The sequence below is a fragment of the Filicampus tigris genome, chromosome 20 (genome assembly GCF_054856515.1).
Source record: "Filicampus tigris isolate MCC_2025a chromosome 20, RoL_Ftig_1.0, whole genome shotgun sequence".
Lineage (NCBI taxonomy): Eukaryota > Metazoa > Chordata > Actinopteri > Syngnathiformes > Syngnathidae > Filicampus > Filicampus tigris.
The window spans coordinates 2,044,665-2,063,521 of NC_141236.1; the positions used below are offsets into that span (position 1 = coordinate 2,044,665).

At 39.1% G+C, this 18,857-nt stretch overlaps 3 protein-coding genes across 3 annotated transcripts; 1 reads left to right on the forward strand and 2 right to left on the reverse strand.

The window, feature by feature from the left end:
* Nucleotides 1-307: 307 nt before the first annotated feature.
* gja1b (gap junction protein alpha 1b) lies at nt 308-8,279 on the reverse strand. Its single transcript, XM_086018619.1, has 2 exons — nt 8,123-8,279; nt 308-4,636 (listed from the first exon to the last, which is right to left on the reverse strand). Exon 2 carries the CDS (start codon nt 4,618-4,620, stop codon nt 3,451-3,453), a length of 1,170 nt encoding a protein of 389 aa, XP_085874745.1. The 5' UTR covers nt 4,621-4,636; nt 8,123-8,279; the 3' UTR covers nt 308-3,450.
* A 1,400-nt stretch (nt 8,280-9,679) lies between these two features.
* LOC147127820 (gap junction Cx32.2 protein-like) lies at nt 9,680-11,687 on the reverse strand. Its single transcript, XM_086018825.1, has 2 exons — nt 11,548-11,687; nt 9,680-10,630 (listed from the first exon to the last, which is right to left on the reverse strand). Exon 2 carries the CDS (start codon nt 10,612-10,614, stop codon nt 9,757-9,759), a length of 858 nt encoding a protein of 285 aa, XP_085874951.1. The 5' UTR covers nt 10,615-10,630; nt 11,548-11,687; the 3' UTR covers nt 9,680-9,756.
* A 3,662-nt stretch (nt 11,688-15,349) lies between these two features.
* Nucleotides 15,350-17,780, forward strand: LOC147127821 (gap junction Cx32.2 protein-like). Its single transcript, XM_086018032.1, has 2 exons — nt 15,350-15,382; nt 16,397-17,780. Exon 2 carries the CDS (start codon nt 16,421-16,423, stop codon nt 17,135-17,137), a length of 717 nt encoding a protein of 238 aa, XP_085874158.1. The 5' UTR covers nt 15,350-15,382; nt 16,397-16,420; the 3' UTR covers nt 17,138-17,780.
* Nucleotides 17,781-18,857: the final 1,077 nt, after the last annotated feature.

Consider the following 18,857-nt stretch of genomic DNA (forward strand, 5'->3'; position numbering starts at 1 on the left):
CAATTCATAATGTTTTAAAAAGTGATGTTGGGTTAGCCTCACAGTAGCGATAATTTTAATTGGTGACCTCAAGGTGAGTCTTCCGGGTCAATGCCAAGACTGTCCATGAAGCAGAAATAGTGTATGAACTGATCAATATTCTTCGAAAATGTTTTTTGTTAACTGAATTGTTCATGTACTGAGGTTGCATTCTACAATATTTGCATGGTCATACATTCCGTGTCACAACAACTGGAAAAAGTCTTCTTTTTGGTATGTTAGCTAGAACAGGGCTAAATTTAAAAAAACAATCAAACAGTCAATCAGATAATAAAGAACGTTGAAACATTTATTGGTTAAAATAGTTTTCACAGATACAATGAATGAGTGTTTGCTTTGCTATCATGCACTTACATTGTACATGGATTAGCACTGTCTGAACTACTGTAACAAATGACTATTCCTCCCGCTTTGTCAGTTGAGTATTAACATCTGGCCCAGAACAAATAAACTAGCAGTCGCAATCGCATATTACGCACTGTAGTGATTTCTCTGTTATAAAATAAATTAGCAACATGTATATCAGAAAACGCTTCTCACGTTGTGGGTGCATCATATTAACATATAATTATCATCTAGATCTCAGTGCAAATGCCATTGTAGCTGAAAGATCCATGACACATGTAAGTACCGACAGAACGATGCATTGACTCATTTCCAAAACACAAATTGCGATTTATTCTAATGTTTTGTAGTTGTGGAGCTACATTGGCATATCTCTTAATATAACTGACTAAATATTAGTCCAGATCTATAAGAAGTCTTCTAAAAACTCACATTTTTATTGTGACAGTTAGCTTGAATTACAGTACTATGTAACTATTTCTCAAGCAGCAATGCTGACATTGAGACTGAGACGCTAAAAAAGAAAAAAAAAATACACTAACGAGATCATTCACTCAAATATGTAAAAAAAAAAAAAATCTTTCTGCGGTCTCCCAACTTCCCACAAATATGAAAAAGGAAGCAATGATTTCACCAACCAATAGACTGCTGTGTTACAACAGCCTGATCCATCAATCCTGCCACTCACACGCTCCTTTAAGAAAAACACAAATAAATCCACGGAATGAAATACCACATAAATTCAAAGTTTATCAGGAAAAGAACATCCAGACTGACTGATGTTGTTACTGTAGAAATGGCCAATAAATATACACTTTGTGGGGACTTGAAATACTATGAGTACAATATAAAGACTGAGTAGTAGTCAATTCTTTATCGTAGTGGTAGATTTCCATCAGATGCCTAGCAAAGAAAATATTCAGCAAGCTCCCCAAAACCTTGTTCTGCTAATTTTTCCTTTGCCAAACATTAACCATCTTATTGCTTGTTGCCAATGGAAAAAAGGCACAGCACATTGACAATGGGCTTTTTAAATGTCCACATTTCAACTCTTAATCATCTCATGTTGGGAAAACCGGAATGAGGCTTCATGTATTTGCAGTAATACAATAGTCATCTGAGAAGTCACCCGGCAATAACTGTGAAACATGACGTGCCGTTCTCACCTATCGCTGTGAATCCACCAAGCAGAACAGGTGCTTCAGTTTGGCACACTTTCCAAGTTGCATGAAATACATGGTTGGAAAACTTGTATCCTACCTTGTTTATTTATTATCTCTCATTGAGAACCGTTAGCTGGGCACCGTAATGGGGAGAAAAGTGATGACGTTTCCAAAAGCCCATGACTGACAGGGACTGACTTTAAATTTACACGACAGTATTGAAGTGCAGCGGCCCAAACTGATATTTTTCAAATGCAGCTCCAAATTTCTGGTGACTGGAATCAAAACAAAACAAAACTGCTGTTAGGACAGCCTTAAGGCCCTGTTACACCAAAACGACATTCACCAACAGTGACAGACGCTTACCCCCGTGGCGTCTGGCCGGCTGTCGGCACTCCACGCAGGCAAAACACACCGCAACGACAGACAGCGACGCTGACCGTTAAAGTAGCTTCTACGCATGCATAAGATGTAATACCCTTCCATACCATCTGCGGCGGTAGTCAATATTTCTCATTGTTAGAAAAATCCAACCGGAAAGCTGTTGGCCGGGGGCGGATTATAACAACGTAAACAATGCATTCGGCTCTATTCTTCGCTCACGATGAACTCCCACGCGAAGTAAACCATCACGTTCTTGACACGGTATTGTGAAATACTTACATTGTCAACCCTCGCTCTTGTACTTGTAAGAAGATTAAGGCAGCGAAGGCGTGCTCACTGTTTATCCGTATTTGTCCCGTCCCGTTGGTGCTCAAAGCGCTGATTTGCTAGCTAACAGCCAATCAGAGTGACCAAATGTCACAACTGGCGACGCCGATTCAACATGCGTAAACGCCCCCCCAGACGCTTAGAGACGGGTTACGACACTACGACGGTGGTCAGTGGTCACTACACCAATCAGACAGCGCTTAAAGACGCCACAACGCTTCACGACCTCCGAAGTCGGTTTAGTGTATCAGGGCCTTAATAGTGCAGTGTTGATTGGTTGACAGGAAGTTGTTTACCAAGCTATCATCATCCTGCCTACATATTGGAAACACAATCAAAATCATTGTTTACTATTCGAAACCAAACCACAGTGAATCGAACTGAACTTGTCCTGCTTGGTGGCTGACAAACCTTTGTCAGCACGGGTATAAAATGGAATGACCACAGATTTAATCGAAAACAAGCTTAAAAGGGAAGTCAACCGAGCCCGCAAATTTTATTTACAAGAATATGCTCTGTGCATGCCCACTTGTTGAAATGCAACATTCTGATTAATGTTGTGTTTGTGGAACATGAGCTAAGCAGTACAATCCACTTGTTTTGTCCATCTCAGGGGGCGGCCATTTTGTCACTTGCTGTCGACTGAAAATGACATGACAGTTGCTCAGGGCTTGGGTAACGCCCAATCATGGCTCAGCTTCAGAAAACAGGTGAGCCGTGATTGGTCGTTATGTGAACCCTGAGCAACTTTGATGTCATCTTCAGTCTACAGAAGTGACAAAATGGCCCCCGCCCCCTGAGATGGACAAAAACAGGTGAATTTTGCTGCTTAACTCATATTCCACATACTCAATATTAATCAGAATGTATCGACTAGTGGGACTGCATACAACATTGCAAAGAATTTATGGGGGTTGACTTATTGACCTCTGTGTTCCACTGTTCAAGAGAGTGACTGGATCTCAGAATCACCTCTGCCTTTCACCCACTTCTACGGGTGCGCTCTATTAAGGCTAGGTTAGGTGAAATAAGCAAATGGAAAGTCATCCAAAACTATTTGAAACTTGTACCTTTTGACAGTGTTACGTAACAAGTTTGAATGTCTCTTGACGAACTAAGAGTCTCTATGACAAAAACAGTAACTGTTTCAACCTAAGTGATTGTTTCCTGATTCTCAGGCCGCCAGCTAGGTTTACACATCCAGGTCGTCTGGCCTGGCCCGGCTGCTCATCCGGCTGCTGGCCCGGCTGCAGGGCCTGGCGTCCATCAGCGGTAGAGGTTGCATCTCGTGCCCGGCTGATGAGGACAGTTTCTTATGCTCGTGGGTGTCGTCGGGGAAGTCAAAGGCTTGCGCGTGGGAGTTTGAAATAGTGCTCCCTCCTCCTCCAATCTGGCCAAGGCGGTTCTGCTCCGTAGAATAGTTAGCCCAGTTCTGCTCATGGGCCTGTTTGTTAAAATTACGACAAGAACCTGTTCCCCGATCTCCTGTGGCCAACTTGTAACCTGGGGGGGACATGGGCGAGAGTGGAGCGGTAGGGGAAGAGCAGCCGTTATAGTAAGCATACTTGGTAGTGGAGAGTTCCTTGGGGGTTGGGCTCAAAGTGCCCCCACTAGTGTAGAGAGTGGGCTGCTGTTGGCCCTTCACGCGATCTTTGATCCTCTTGAAAAAGACGTAGAAGAGCTCAATGACGTTAAGGAGCAGGGACACCAGAGAAACCACAAGCATGAAGATAATGAAGACGGTCTTTTCTGTGGGACGGGACAGGAAACAGTCCACCCTATGCGGGCACGGAGACCTCTCGCAGGTGTAGACGGCCGACAGGCTGAAGCCGTACATGTACCACTGGATCACAAGAAAGCCCACTTCAAACATGGACTTGAAAAAAATGCTGACGATATAAGTTCTGAGCAGTGCCCCCTTCATCTTGACTTTGCCGTGTTCATCAATGCCATACTTGAGCTTTTTCATTTCGATTTTCTTCAGCGGGAGGTCAACATCTCCGCCGTCATTTTGCACAACTTTAAGCTCTTCCTCCTTCCTGTTCAGTTTCTGTTCCTTCCTGTTCAGGTAAAAGACATGAGCCAGATAAAGTAGTGTAGGTGTTGACACAAAGATAATCTGGAGGACCCAGAATCTGACGTGGGAGATGGGGAAGGATTTGTCATAGCAGACGTTCTCGCAACCAGGTTGTTGGGTGTTACATTTGAAGGCGGACTGCTCATCTCCCCAGGCGGATTCGACTGCCGTGCCCAGGACCAGAATTCGGAAGATGAAAAGGACAGAGAGCCAGACCTTCCCCCCAGCGGTAGAGTAAGCCTGGACCTTATCCAGCAATCGACCAAGAGCGCTCCAATCACCCATCCTCAAGGAGACTTTGCTGGAAAAAGAAAGCAAATCAATATGTGAGAAAATTGAAAATATATTTTCAATTCGAACCAATCACCATAATTTGGCTTGACTCCCACGGCAAGGCATGCTTAGCTCATTCAGTGCCAGACATTTTCAGACCCTAACATTTGAGAAAAAAAAAGTACCTGGAATTGAATGTCTGGACTGTTCAAAGACAGAACAATATGTGAGTTTAGTTCTAAACGTCTGCCTCCAAAGATTTCTTCAGGCTCGAGTACAAGCATCCACAACAGTGGAACCGCTAAAGGGGCAATTTGACCAAGATTTTTTGGAATTGCTTTTAAGGCGCCATGACTTGCATCAAAGGATTCTTTCTGCATGTTTTGCTGTTTATCGGCTTTTGGTTTTGTTTTGTGGGTTTTTGTTTGGGTTGTTTTTTGTAGAACAACCAGCTTTAAAAAGAGCTGTTGAGGCAATAATGTGCAACGAGAAAATAAAGAATATAAACCAGAGGCGACAGACCTCAATGGACTATTTTTAACTAAAAACTGAGAAGGGAAACTGCCATTTTTACTTGATCGTTCTGGTACTACTTTGGAGATTCTACTTCATTTGGTAGTTTCAACATAAAGTGTTTCAATAGCATCTTCTGTATGTTGTTGGATTTTATTGGTCCTTGTGAAACAAGCACAGCAAAGACATTCTGCTCACTTAGAGCAACCCAATCTTGTAAATTTGAGAAAGTATGTCAGGATCGAACTAACACCCAATATGACATTCAATGAGTCTTTACATAAACCCAGAAAGTTTAGCAAAACCTTGGATGAGAGACATATCCATGTTTCACGACATCAAGATTAGGTTTGTGGAAATAAAAGGATATACAGTCAACGTTTTCACTCTCTTAGAAATGAAGGTGTTAACCTTGGATTATTCCAGATCAAACTGGCTGGAGAGCTTGAATAAAAACATTTCAGTCACATGAGGGGATTTTAGATTAAGTATTTTCCTGCTGCTTTAATTTTCAGCAGTCCCTTGAGCCCATGGCAAGTGAGAATACTTGTAAACAAATTGGTTTTGATCATTTTAAAACCCTACAATTAGTTTATATTGTTGCCATTTCCGCCCTCTACATATAGGTTTATTGTAGAGTGTTAAAGGTACACGATGTTTTCTACGCCTAACCCTTAGAGTGGGGTATGAAGTAGCACAAATAAATTGTTACAGACATGAAGCTTCAGTGAACACCCCAAAAAATCTGCCAAATGATGTTGTCTCTTGCCAAGTTCTCAATCAAGATGTTGCAGGAATGAAGCTGCTCATTTATGAGAATGTGAAGCCAATGTAGGATTGTAAAGTGCGTGTGGAGCGGACCGGAAAACCCTGCTGTGAGCTTCTTTCCACAGTGCTCACACTGTCCCGTTGGCAGATTAGCGCTGGCCATTGTGACACAAAAGTCTGAAGGCAAGTAACATCTATACATTTTATATTTACGACCTAAACAGGGTCATATGGAATTTGGATCCCAACTGAGTGGCGGAGCACAACGTGGAATGATCAACAGTCAATCGCAGGACTGACATATTCACACTTAGAGCACTTTTTAATGATCCTAACCTTAATTACGTAAGGTAGCTTGATGTTTTTGGACTGTAAGAGGAAAGTCAAGAGAATGCAACAATCTTAGCGAGAACATGCAAACTTCACATGGAAAGGCCATGGTGCATTCCCATAGAAATTGCCTGTAAATGCTTTGATCTTAAAGAGAAAAGTCAACACTCAAATTTTCTTTACAGGAAAATATTCTATGCAGCCTCACTAGTCTAAACACGGCATTCTGATGAGTATTGTTTGTGGGATAAGAGTTAAGTAGTAAAATCCAGCCATTTTTGTCCATCTCAGGGGACAGCCATTTTGTCACTTGCTGTCGACTGAAAATGACATCACAGTTGCTCAGGGCTCAGGTAACAACCAATCACGGCTCAGCTTCAGAAAACAGGTGAGCCGTGATTGGTCGTTACCTGAGCCCTGAGGAATTGTGGCGTCATTTTCAATCGACAGCAAGTGACAAAATGGCCGCCGCCAGAGATGGATAAAAACGGGTGGATTTTGGTTCGTAACTGATATTCCACAAACGCAATTGTAATCAGAATGCCGTGTTTAGACTAGTGGGGGCGCATACAACATATTATTGAAAAGAAAATTTTGTAGTTGACTTCCGCTTTAACCGAAATTCAGCAAAGACACTCCAGATATAATTCTAATGGCGTAATAGCCATCTTCCAATGCATGTTAAGCAATCATCATTTAAACAAAACACTAAGAACTGCATAGTTACATTGTCGTTCATTTTTAACCCAAGTGACACCCGTGACATGCAGGATTTTTTTTTTCCTCCACCAAGCCCACACTCATCTCTGTTGCTAGGGAAGAAGGAAGAATACAGAAAATGTTAATATTTCATAACCCATACATATTAAGAATGATAGGAAAGCTACCAATAGAAAAGTTTCAGTGAAGTTTTATGAACTCGTGAGAGGAATGAACATTGCTTAATGCCGCGGATCAGTATTTTGGGTCCAGTATTTTGCGATGCAAAAGTGTCATTAAATATTGACGAATCATAACAAGCATCCTCTCATACTTATTTTTTTTCATTAAGCTCACATTTAGCCAATATTTATTTTCTGTGACTGATGGTAGCCTTCTGCATTAAAAGTTTTAAGACAACTGGTTTTAGTGACTTAATGCTGAACTACAAATTGAACGTTTTTTGACTGACTTAATGGGGAAATATGCCCTCATTAGGAGATTATTAAAAATTAAAGACTTCTTTGATACTATAAATTACCGCCACATGTTCCCTAATGAGATTTTAGGGCAAAACAATGTACCTTCTCCCGCAACCTGGGTGATTGTACGGGTCATAACTTCTTTTAGGCTTAGTCAACCACTAAAATAGGTATAGTCAATCATGCCAAGTGCCATAAAAGACAATAAATGATGTTATACTTATTAAACACAGAAATTCCCGCCACTTTCTACATGAGTGGCTTTGGTGGTAAATGATTCAGACACCACAGACAAATCCAACACAATGGCCCGCGCAGAAGACACAGGATATGAATGGAAAAACAATTCCCAGTTTGAGGTTTCCTGCTATTCCACAGCAGCTTTTTGAGGTTGTTTAACAGCTGTAAACTCACTGGGCTGACTGGGAAATAAACCTTTAGTTAAATAACATCATTCACTCACTCAGCGAGATTCAAGGAACAGGATCAATGGTCAGTAGTGGCATACAAGTTAAAGTGGTCCCACAAATAAATGAATAAATACATAAATCCATCAAGAAATAAAATGTAGAGAAGATTAAAGTTTGGGAGCATGTTTAAAATTACTGTTGTAAACAATTACCTAAATTCCTATGTTCAATGAGCACTGTGTTTCTGTGTCCAAACAGAATATTTACAGGCTAATTTCTAATGAAATAAAGCATTTGAAGCTTCAAACTCACCTGGAAAGTTACAGAGTGGAAAACAGGGAGCGCCCTGTCGGACTCTTTCCGTTATGTTAATTGGAAATCACTCTCCAGAGGGGTCGACATCCAAGTTTGGGAACAGACGGGAAACTGAGCCTAACTTATCAAACTTCCCTTATAAGTGTCCCGTCAGAAGAGGGAGTCACCTGACCTTGACGTCAAGACCGAAGACCCTCTCGCGCTCCATGAGAATGAAAAAAAAAGCTTTTTTTTTTTCCGGCAGGCCAACATAGAAAAGTTCAAAGCACCACAGAAAAAAAAAAAAAAGTTATTTGAAAGAACTAACAAGAGCGTCTGCGTGGCTTATTAAACAACTTTTAGGGGAAACGTTCTTTTTTTTAAACTTAAATGCCATAAAAAGTTGCCCAACCATGTTTTTTTCCAGACACATGGCCAAAATATGTATAGATGTGTACGCATGCATTAAAAACAACATTTCAGTAGCCAGAAATTCAACTTTGATCGCTATTTGGGCAAGAGTTAGCTGTGCGGACCTTATACGCTTGTGGTGGCATCGACACCTGTTGATTTGAATGTCGCTGAATTTTTTTTTTTTCTCTCTCCCTCTCTTTTAACGAATATGCTTCAGCTATAACACACCAAACATTTGCCATCTAGTTTCAGCAACAGACATAAAACAGATTGTCTCACTCCGAGCCTGCGGGTTGTTTGCTATCCCTTTCATGTGATACATACACATATCATGTTAAATGTGGGCTTTTACTGTTTTGAAGAAAAGACTGCCCACAAAATGTGCAAATAAAACAAACTTTTGAGAGAAATAAGTTTGTGTAGTTTCCCTTAACTTTTCTTGTTTCGATTTGCCTGTTTGTGCTACCACCTAGTGGCTGAATTAATACAATGCACGTGAAAGTGTTTGTGCACTTTTAACCGTGGCACTAATTATTGCTGTGTGGTTTATATTTTGTATTTATATCTTATATCGGTTTCGCCACAGTAAATCAAAATATGACATGTAGGTGAAACAAGCAGGTTGAAGTAGGCATTTTCTTTGTGATGAATCTCCATGCTGCCAGACCAACCAGAATCCAGCGATTTATTTTTCAATGTTGATATAAAACTATATAATGTAGGTAGGCCAACACCTGTAGAATCAAATCATTCATCTTGGCATTTTTTGTGTTACTGTAGTAGGTTAATGCTTCTCTCTGAGTTGGAAATAAATTGCTTTCTTAATTCTCTCTTGTCCTCATTATGGGCGAGAAGCGCTGTACACCCTATGCAAGTCACCAGTCAAATTCATTGGACATATAAAACAAACATTTGCAGAAAGAAAATGTAGAAATTGATTGACTGGACAACGCAAAAAGGAAGACATTGATTTCCGCATTCACTTTCATTAATTGATGCAGCCAATGTGTACAATTTAGCGCCATCTAGTGGTAACTTGCGTGCATTTTGAAGCACACGCAGAGAAAGCGAAGTAATTGTACCTTCATGTGCATTCAACGTAATTTAATTCCACATTCATGAACATTCAATGAATATCAAACATTCAAAGGATACAAACAATCTGAATTTAATTTCACGTCTTTGAAAAGCAGTCGTAGAAAAAAAAGTTACACGGGGTGCTTCATTTGTCCTTGTTGTCACTCTGAGTGGATGTGACTGTCATTGTTGCTTAAGCATGTGGTGACCTGAGAATGTAGAGGCAACAGTGGGTAGCCTCCATACTGGTTTCTCGTAGCTCCCCAAGTTGGCTTGATTGGTGTGCACGGAGTTGGAGAGAGCACATGAGTCTGAGCTGCGAGTTTTTTCTTTGCGCTTTTCCGTTTGCTGCACAGCAGATACACAATCTCAATAATATTGAGGAGTACCGAAATGCCAGAAACTGCAAGCATGAAGTAGATGAAAATGGTCTTCTCTGTTGGACGAGAAATGTAACACCTGGAACCGCTCTCCATTGCGCAAGGCGGTGAATTCTTACAATGGAAATCGGAGACAACTTTAAGCGGGCCAAAGACATAGAACTGTCCGATGGTGAAGCCCACCTCCAGCATTATCTTGAACACCAGTTGGGTCATGTATGTGGAAAACAAGATGCCTTTAATTTTCACCTTCCCTCTTTCGTCTGTGTATTTATATGTCTTCACTCCATTTCCATTTGTTTTGCTCTGCTCCAGCTCTATCGTTTTCTTCTCCTCGTGGATGATGAAGACAGCATGGCCAAGGTAGACCAAGGTGGGGGTTGACACAAATGTGATTTGCAGCACCCAGTAATGCACATAGGACAAGGGGAACAACCAGTTATAGCAGGAGTTTTTACATCCTGGTTCTTTAGAGTCGCAGTAGAACTCGGACAATTCATCGCCCCAAACGTTGTCCGCAGCAGCGCCCAGTACGAAGATCCTGAACACGAAGAGGACGCTCATCCAGATCTTTCCTACCACGGTGGAATGAGCTTGGACCTTGTGGAGAAGATTGGACAGGTACGACCAGTCACTCATGGCCAATAACTAACATCTAAAGAAAAGGAACACATACTGGTGTCAAAGACAAGGAAAGAACATTTCGGTCCATAATGAATGAATTTTAAACTTTTTCACGAAAATGTGATGTAGATGGCAGTATGGTAAATCTGCCATGTTCATGCTGGGGTGACATAAAGTAAAGTATTTATATTTACAGCATTTATACGGAAAGTACTCATGGCAGCTTTATTTGCAGTACAAGCAGTTTGGTGAAGCAGTGGTTAACACGTCTGCCTCCCAGTTCTGAGGTTTGGCCTTCCAGTGTGGGGTTTTCATGTTCTCCCATGATTGCATTAGTTTTCTGCAGGTATTTCGTTTTCCTTCCACATTCGAAACACATATGCATATGCTGGGTTCACTGGGCTAGTCCCAGGCAATTACAGGACGTAATAAAGGCATTCTTATCTTATCTTATCTTATCTTAAATAGGTGACATTTCTACTCCCACTCCCCTCTAAGGGCAATTTAGAGGCTTCAGAGGCGTCACATTAAAAGAAAGAAATAAAAAATCCCACATGTATATTTTTTTTATTTGACTTGTACAGGTTAATGCACTTTTTGTGTAAAAAATGAATAAATAGATAAATAAATATTTAGACAGTATTACCTTATTTTGTTTACATCAGAAAAAAATACCAACTATGTTTGTTCTCCTTTTTAGGATATCAAGGAAACTACAATTATGAATTTAACCATCCAACACATACTGCACATCTTGCTTTGCATATTTTCCTCTACATCTAGCTCATACATTTCATTTAGTCAAATATAGGCCAAGAAATCTCAACGCAATGGCACATTTTAAAAAACAATCGAGCCGTCGTTGAGGAAGCATGATACTCGATTGTATGTCATTTGAAAATAACATAACAAATAAATATTATTTTAACGTAAAATAAACATACTTGCCTGACACACTTCCAGTTGCCAGAAAAAAGGTGTAGAAAAGAAAACCTCAATTGGTTTAACTACTAGGACGAGACTTAAATACAGCCAAGTGAAATGGGTTTGGTTTGATTGACTCACATCAGTAAAACGCCCACAGCTTCTTGTTTCAGTGTGTCCAACTCGTGATTATTTTGAAGAATTTCATCAGTTCGGTTTCCTGGTAGAGAGGTCGGCTAGTCTGATCAACTGCGTATTTGTTCCCTCAGTAAACTTACCTCCCACTGTTGAGGACATAGCCCACACCCAGACGGTGAATAATTGAAGTTACACCCTTTTAATATAGAAACTTAGGTGTGCATTCATTTAAAGAAAATTGTTATTATTATTATTATTATTATTATTATTATTATTATTATTATTATTACTGTTACTGTATTTGTCCACAGTGAAACAGTTATGGCTTTCATGCTTTGCTAAATTGAACCATTAAAAAAATAACATGTCCAAAACACTTTGCATATGTGACAATGCAGCCCCTGGCAAGCAAAGGAAAAGCAGAATAGAAAATGGATGAATCGATGGAGGAAGGAATACAAAAATAACTAGTGCTGTAAAACGATTCAAATGTTTTAACTAATTAATCGCAAAATGTTCCATAATTAATCGTGATTAATCGCATTTTTCAACGCAAATTTTTTATAAAGCTTGGAAACAATATTTACTTCGGTAAAATCTTGGAATTAATATGGAAAAAAAATACAGGTATATTTTGATTCGAAGACTGTTGTAATAGCTTTCTTTGATCCTTGAATACGATTATTTTCCAGCTTTTGAGCCGACGTGAGACTGAAGGTTTTTTGCTGTTTTCCGGTGTCTATTGTATATCGTATTTTGTGTTTTAATTTATTGCTCTCACTTTTGATATTATTGCAGTTTTGTTGTTGTAGTGTAAAGTGCTTTGTTACATCTATAGCTGTTAACAAATGCGCTACAAAAATTAAGTTGTATTGTACTGTATTGTATTGTATAAAACACAACAGTTGAACAATACACCAAAGACGTACAACTAATATAGTATTTGAATTTGGTTGTGCAAAGTGTGCAAATTATTTTGGATTTCTCCAATGAGCCGTCAAGCAACATTTTTTAAAGTAAAACTATGTAAAAGTCCATCTTTGCAACAGTGGCCCTCCTCTAAGTTTGGCTGCACAGTGAGCAGAGGAGCTGCTACAGGAAGTAAACTGAGTTAACTGAGTAAATTTTTTTATTGCGTTATGAAATTTAAATTATTCTCCACAGTTAATGCTTTAAATTTGACAGCCCTAAAAATAAAGGAAAATAAGAATAGATTTTCATTCAAAAGTTGAAAAGTATCAGAAACACTAGTGTTACTAGTAGTAACGTTGTACTCTAAATGAGTAACATTATTAATATTCCTTAAAATGAAGGAAAGGTATCCAGAATGTTACACGTTTAAGCCTCCTGCAGAGTAAAACCTAGCAGTACATCTTAATAGAAATAAATAAGTCAACCTAACTTAAACCAGTACATTTGTTAGAATCATTCTTTCCCCTCCCAAAATAACCTGATTCAAAACATTTTTTTTTCTGTAGTAGCAGTAACTCAGTTATGAGTTATGAGAACAAAATAATGTTGGATCATTTTAAGTAGGCCTAGTGGTAAAATAATTCAATGCTTTTTTAATTGAATTGCTCATGCTTTTTTTTCTCATTTTACTTTCTAAATGTTAGACATATAAAACCAAGAATTGTGAAATGAACCAACCACTGTTTTGTTTGTTATTGTTTTTCTTTTCCTCATTTAATATGGATATTTGCGTTTTTTCGGACTCCTTTTCTGTGAAGCCACTCTGTTGTAACACGTGCAGAATGTGACTTGCCATGGACACAACATCCATGATTTCCCAAAACAATTTGAAATGCGGTCCGCTGATAGTGTAGTGGTACACACGCCTGAGTTGTGTGCGGGCAGCTTGGGATCGATTCCCGCTCAGTGACAGTGTCTATGTGTGCCCTGCGACTGGCTGGCGACCAGTTCGGGGTGGGGTCTGCCTTCGCCCATTGACAGCTGGGATAGGCTCCAGCAACTCCCCGCGACCCTATATAGGATAAGCGGTTTGGGACATGACATGACAATTTGAAATGCGGACTCGTCAGCACACTTTTCCACTTTGCGTTAGACCATCTCAGATGAGCTCCGGCCCTGAGAAGCCGGCGGCATTTCTGGGTGTTGTTGATATGCTTTTGCTTTGCATGGTAGTTTTAACTTGCATTTAGTCAGCCTCTTAAAATAATGACCTACATTATATTTTGACTAATTAATTTATTTTTGCCTTAAAGTGGAAGTCAACCCAAACATATTTTTTTCGAGAATATGTTCTATGCAAGCCCACTAGTTGAAACAAGGCATTCTGATTGCGTTTGTGGAATAAGAGTTAATTCACCCGTTTTTAGCCATCTCTGGGGGCAGCCATTTTGTCACTTCTGTCGACTGAAAATTACATCGAAATTGCTCAGGGCTCAGCTAACGACCAATCACAGCTCACCTGTTTTCTGAAGCTGAACTTTTTTAAAGCATAGTTGATGGCTGAAGTTGAGATATTTCCATTGGGCCACAACTTAAAGCGGAAATCAACCCAAACACATTTTTTTTTTTCAAGAATATGTTCCCAGCAGGCCCACTAGTTGAAATACGGCATTGTGATTAATATTGCGTTTGTTGAATATGACTCAAGCAGCAAAATCCACCTGTTTTCAGTCATCTCAGGGGGCGGCCATTTTGTCATTTCTGTCGACTGAAAATTAGATCACAATTGCTCAGGGCTCAGCTAACGACCAATCACAGCTCACCTGTTTTCTGAAGCTGAGCCGTAATTGGTCGTTATGTCTTAAAAGCAGCATAGCAATCAAGTACAATAGCTGATCTACCCTAAATAAGACCGAAGCATGCACTGTAATACATTTCTGTAAATTTACGGTGAATTTACAACAGTATCTTACTTATAATAATTGTAAAATACGGTTAAATATTCATTGATAGCATGTAAATTAACATGTGAATCAGTCAGTTAACAAGAACAGTAGATATGTAATTTTACATCATGAAAGTACGAATTTCTGTAAATTTCTGATTTTAGAACAGTATCTTACTGTTTTTTTTTATTGTAAAATACCATTAACTATTCATCCCCAGATGCAAATTAATCGTTAATTTGATTAAGAACAAAACAATTATTTTGACAGGCACCTGTGGCTACACCAGCGGAGTGTGGATGTGCGAGTGAATGAAGAATGTGGCGCCATATATATCTCATGCATTACTATTATAATTATAATTAAATAGCAGATTTAATATCTAACCTGGTGTGTACTGTAAAAATACCACAACGCAGTTATCCCACTGTTATGTACTGTAATCCAATATACAGTATCGTCCCCGCTGCCAGTATTTTACTGTTATTTTACTGTGAAATTCTTTACAGTGATGCCTTTACCATCAGTTGACACTCCAAGCCTGGCAGCTGGGAGTTTGCTATGTTTGTCAGTATGTTTGTATGTATGTCAGAGGTTATCTGCATGGCAATACAAATGGAGTGAGTGTTATTCATGCATATTGGAAGAGTAAAGTGTTGTCCAATGCTAGTAACAAAGCTGTTATTTATCAGCGTAAATTGTCATCACGGTGCTGAGTCGTCGTCACACTGCATGAGGGAGTGCGAGTGGGTCGGTCTTTGATAAATCTGATGATTCTGCAAAATCAAGCTGAGCTATAAGAGAGAAGCGAAACCCTTATAGCGGGAGAGGAGGAACTGAAGAAAGCAGGAACCATTGCTTAGGTAGGAGCCATTGTTGCTATTCATGAAAAGTTATTGTTTGAATAGAATATAATTGAATTTATCAAGCTGGTGAAATGTCAAATAGATGACAATGAATATGTTAAGCGTGTTTTACAGCTCTATAGCTTTATATAGCTCTCACGAGTATAAATGTGTTGATCAAAAGTCACCTGAAACAAATTGGAAGGGTGTATAAGGAGATATCGCACTTAGCATTTTAACTGGAGATTGGATTTAATTTAGGTTGTGTGATTGACAAAAACACATTTCAAATTCAAAAATGATTTTTTAAAATTACAATGTAGTTAAATATGAATATGATATGCGAGTTCTTGTCATATTTTAGACCCATTTATTGTTATGTACTTATTTCAAAGTCTGTTGTGTATGTAATTGTATGAAAGTGTAGCTAAAAGTATAGGTCGGCAAAAACAATGACCAAATATTTAATTTTCCAAAAATCAAATCAAGGAAAAATGGAAGTTACTGCATCTTTTTACACGCCTACACATAACTACATGTTTGAGCCATGAAAATATATCTGCTTAAGTGCTCCAATGGAACATATCCCACTGGCTCATCACGGAGCTTTTCCATGCCGTGACCACGAGGCGCTATCCAAGGGAAAGATTAATTTTCGGGGTGTACAGTAGGTATAGCTAGCTAACTGCATGTTGCAAATGCACCAGAACCAGATCAAAACTAATCATACGTATGTGCCAGACTCTAAAAGTATATGTACAGTACATCTATTTAGTTCACTAGCTGTCGGCTAGAATTGCTATTTAGTTACTGGTAGTTCAAGTTTTACAGTACAGTACCACTGCAATTTTGTAGTTAATTTCGTTAGCATTGGTTGCTAGCCTACGCTCATGCTGACTAGGTGTGGTGCTCAAGTAATGAATGCCAGCTCGCACTGTGTAAAAGTTCATAGTCAAGCCTCAGTCTTGCTTTGTAAGTGGCACTAACCAGCAGGTGTTGGCCTACATGTTCTAACTAGTATTACTCCCACAGACCTGTGAAAGATCGGCTGCCATCATGGGGGAGTGGTCCTTCCTATCGGAGATGTTGGACAAGGTTGAATCACACTCGACTATATTTGGCAAGGTCTGGATGAGCGTTCTTTTCATCTTCAGAATCTTCATTCTAGCAGCCGGAGTGGACAGAATATGGGGAGATGAACAAGCAAACATGGACTGCAACACCAAAAGCCCCGGCTGTAAGAATGCTTGCTATGATGCATCCTTCCCCATATCTCACACACGCTTCTGGGTGCTCCAGATCCTCACTGTCTCAACACCGACATTCATCTATCTGGGTCACGTCCTGCTTGTTATCCGCAAAGAGAATAAGCTCAGGAGACGCCTGGAGCAAAAACGGGACCTGAATAAGATGATGAAATCTCCCAAATATTCCGATGAACATGGCAAGGTGAAGCTGAAAGGCTTTTTGTTGGTCAGCTACATGATGCAGCTTCTGTTCAAGATCTTGCTGGAAGTGGCCTTCGTTGTGGGCCAGTACTTCATCTACGGCTCTATTCTCATGCCTGATAAGATTAAATTCCAAGGCGGGAGCTGTCAGACTGACACAAACTGTTTCATCAGCCGCCCCACAGAAAAAAATGTCTTCATCATCTTTATGTTGGCGATGGCTGTCTTCTCTGTAATGCTCAACATCGCTGAAATGTTCCATCTGATGATATTGAAGGTGAGGCATAGGAGAAGGAGGATGATTGGCTCAATTATTTCTGAGTAAATTAGCCAATTTAACAATAAAGCAGGTTGAAAAGTCACCACTATAAATTCAGTTGGCTGTTTTCAATTGTATGCTAAATTAAAAATAAAATAATTTCCTTATGTCAATAAAATGTTCACTCATTATATTGAGTAAGGAACCATACAGACTTTGGATTTTTCACAAGCAATAAACAGAAAAATATTCATAGGGAAGAATACAATAAAAGACATTGGAATGCTAGTCAAACAACTCTTAGTACAATTTCAATTTCCTGTGTAATAGGGAAAAGTGCCTTTAAAGTTTGGATTAGATTTGAACATTGTTTCAAAATCCAAACAAAACGGCCAGCATCCATCGAGGTTCCACATGATGAGGAGAAGGATTTAAAGCTTTCCCAATAAAGTATTAAAGCACTATTTTGAGATAATGGGCATTATGAGCGTCTCAACCCAGAAACAGCCCTACACTGAGGGTTTTATTATTTTTGTTTTATTTGTATTATTATGGTTTTATACATTGTGGTATTTTTCTGTGACAAAGTGGAAGTGCAGGATTGTTGCTTGCAAGTTTTGAACAAAACCATGTTGTTGCCATGTTATGTATGGGAACTACATTTGTTTGATATACTGTACTGTATGTATGCAAATGAACTACAAATAAACAAAACTGCAATATAAATTATGAGTTGTATTTTTATATTACCAAAATAATTTTAAAAAATTCAGAATTGATTGTTGGCTAATTTGGAGAAAAATGACTAAAACTGGTCCACAAATGTTTACGTTTTTTTAGGGGCACTTAGCCACATCTGATTAAAATTTGCTGTTGGCCCATGTAATTTATTATACTGCATTAATAGATAGCATTATTAGACCAATGTTATGCATAAAACAGTGGAAAAATGGATTTTGATGTCATAGGAACTTTAAGCAATCAGAATTCAAATTCACTTTAGAGGGCTTGGACCACAATGATGTCCGCATTGCGTTCCCTCATTGGTTGGTCAGAGCAAGAAAACTTCAACAACCAAACACATCTGTAGCGATCCGCACATAACATATGTTTAATGGTTAGCATAAATTATGAGCTTGATATATTTTATTTATATATATTTTTTTGTTTTTGTCATGTAACTTGGATAATATTGATCCTGAACTGCTCCAGATGATGCGTGGATGTTAAATTGCACAGGTGTCAATCTCAAAGCCCGGGGCCCAAATCAGGCCTGCCACATCATTTTATGTGGCCCGCGAAAGCAAATTAAACATGTCACCTTCCAATAGGCTTGCTAAAATCTGCACCAAGATTTCACATTTTCATATGTAGTAAATAATGTACTGCGATTGGCTGGCAACCAGTTCAGGTGTACCCCGCCTACTGCCTGAAGACAGCTGGGATAGGCTCCAGCACGCCCGCGACTCTAGTGAGGATAAGCGGTTAGGGTAATGGATGGATGGATAAATAATGTATAGATATTGCATAAGCATTTTCTTTTTACGTTATTATAGTAACTTGAACAATAGTTGAACTAAGGCTGTTCGGTTTTGCCTAATAAGAAAATCCCGATTATTTTCTCTCAAACCCTATTTTTACGATTATGATTTCTTTGTAATATAAAAAAATAATGAAAAATGAAGTATTTTGAATGTCTTTTATTTAAACTTAAATTTTTCTTTCTTTGAACTCAAAATGCCAGTCAATTTAACTTAATACACACAGAACAATCCATTGGGATTAA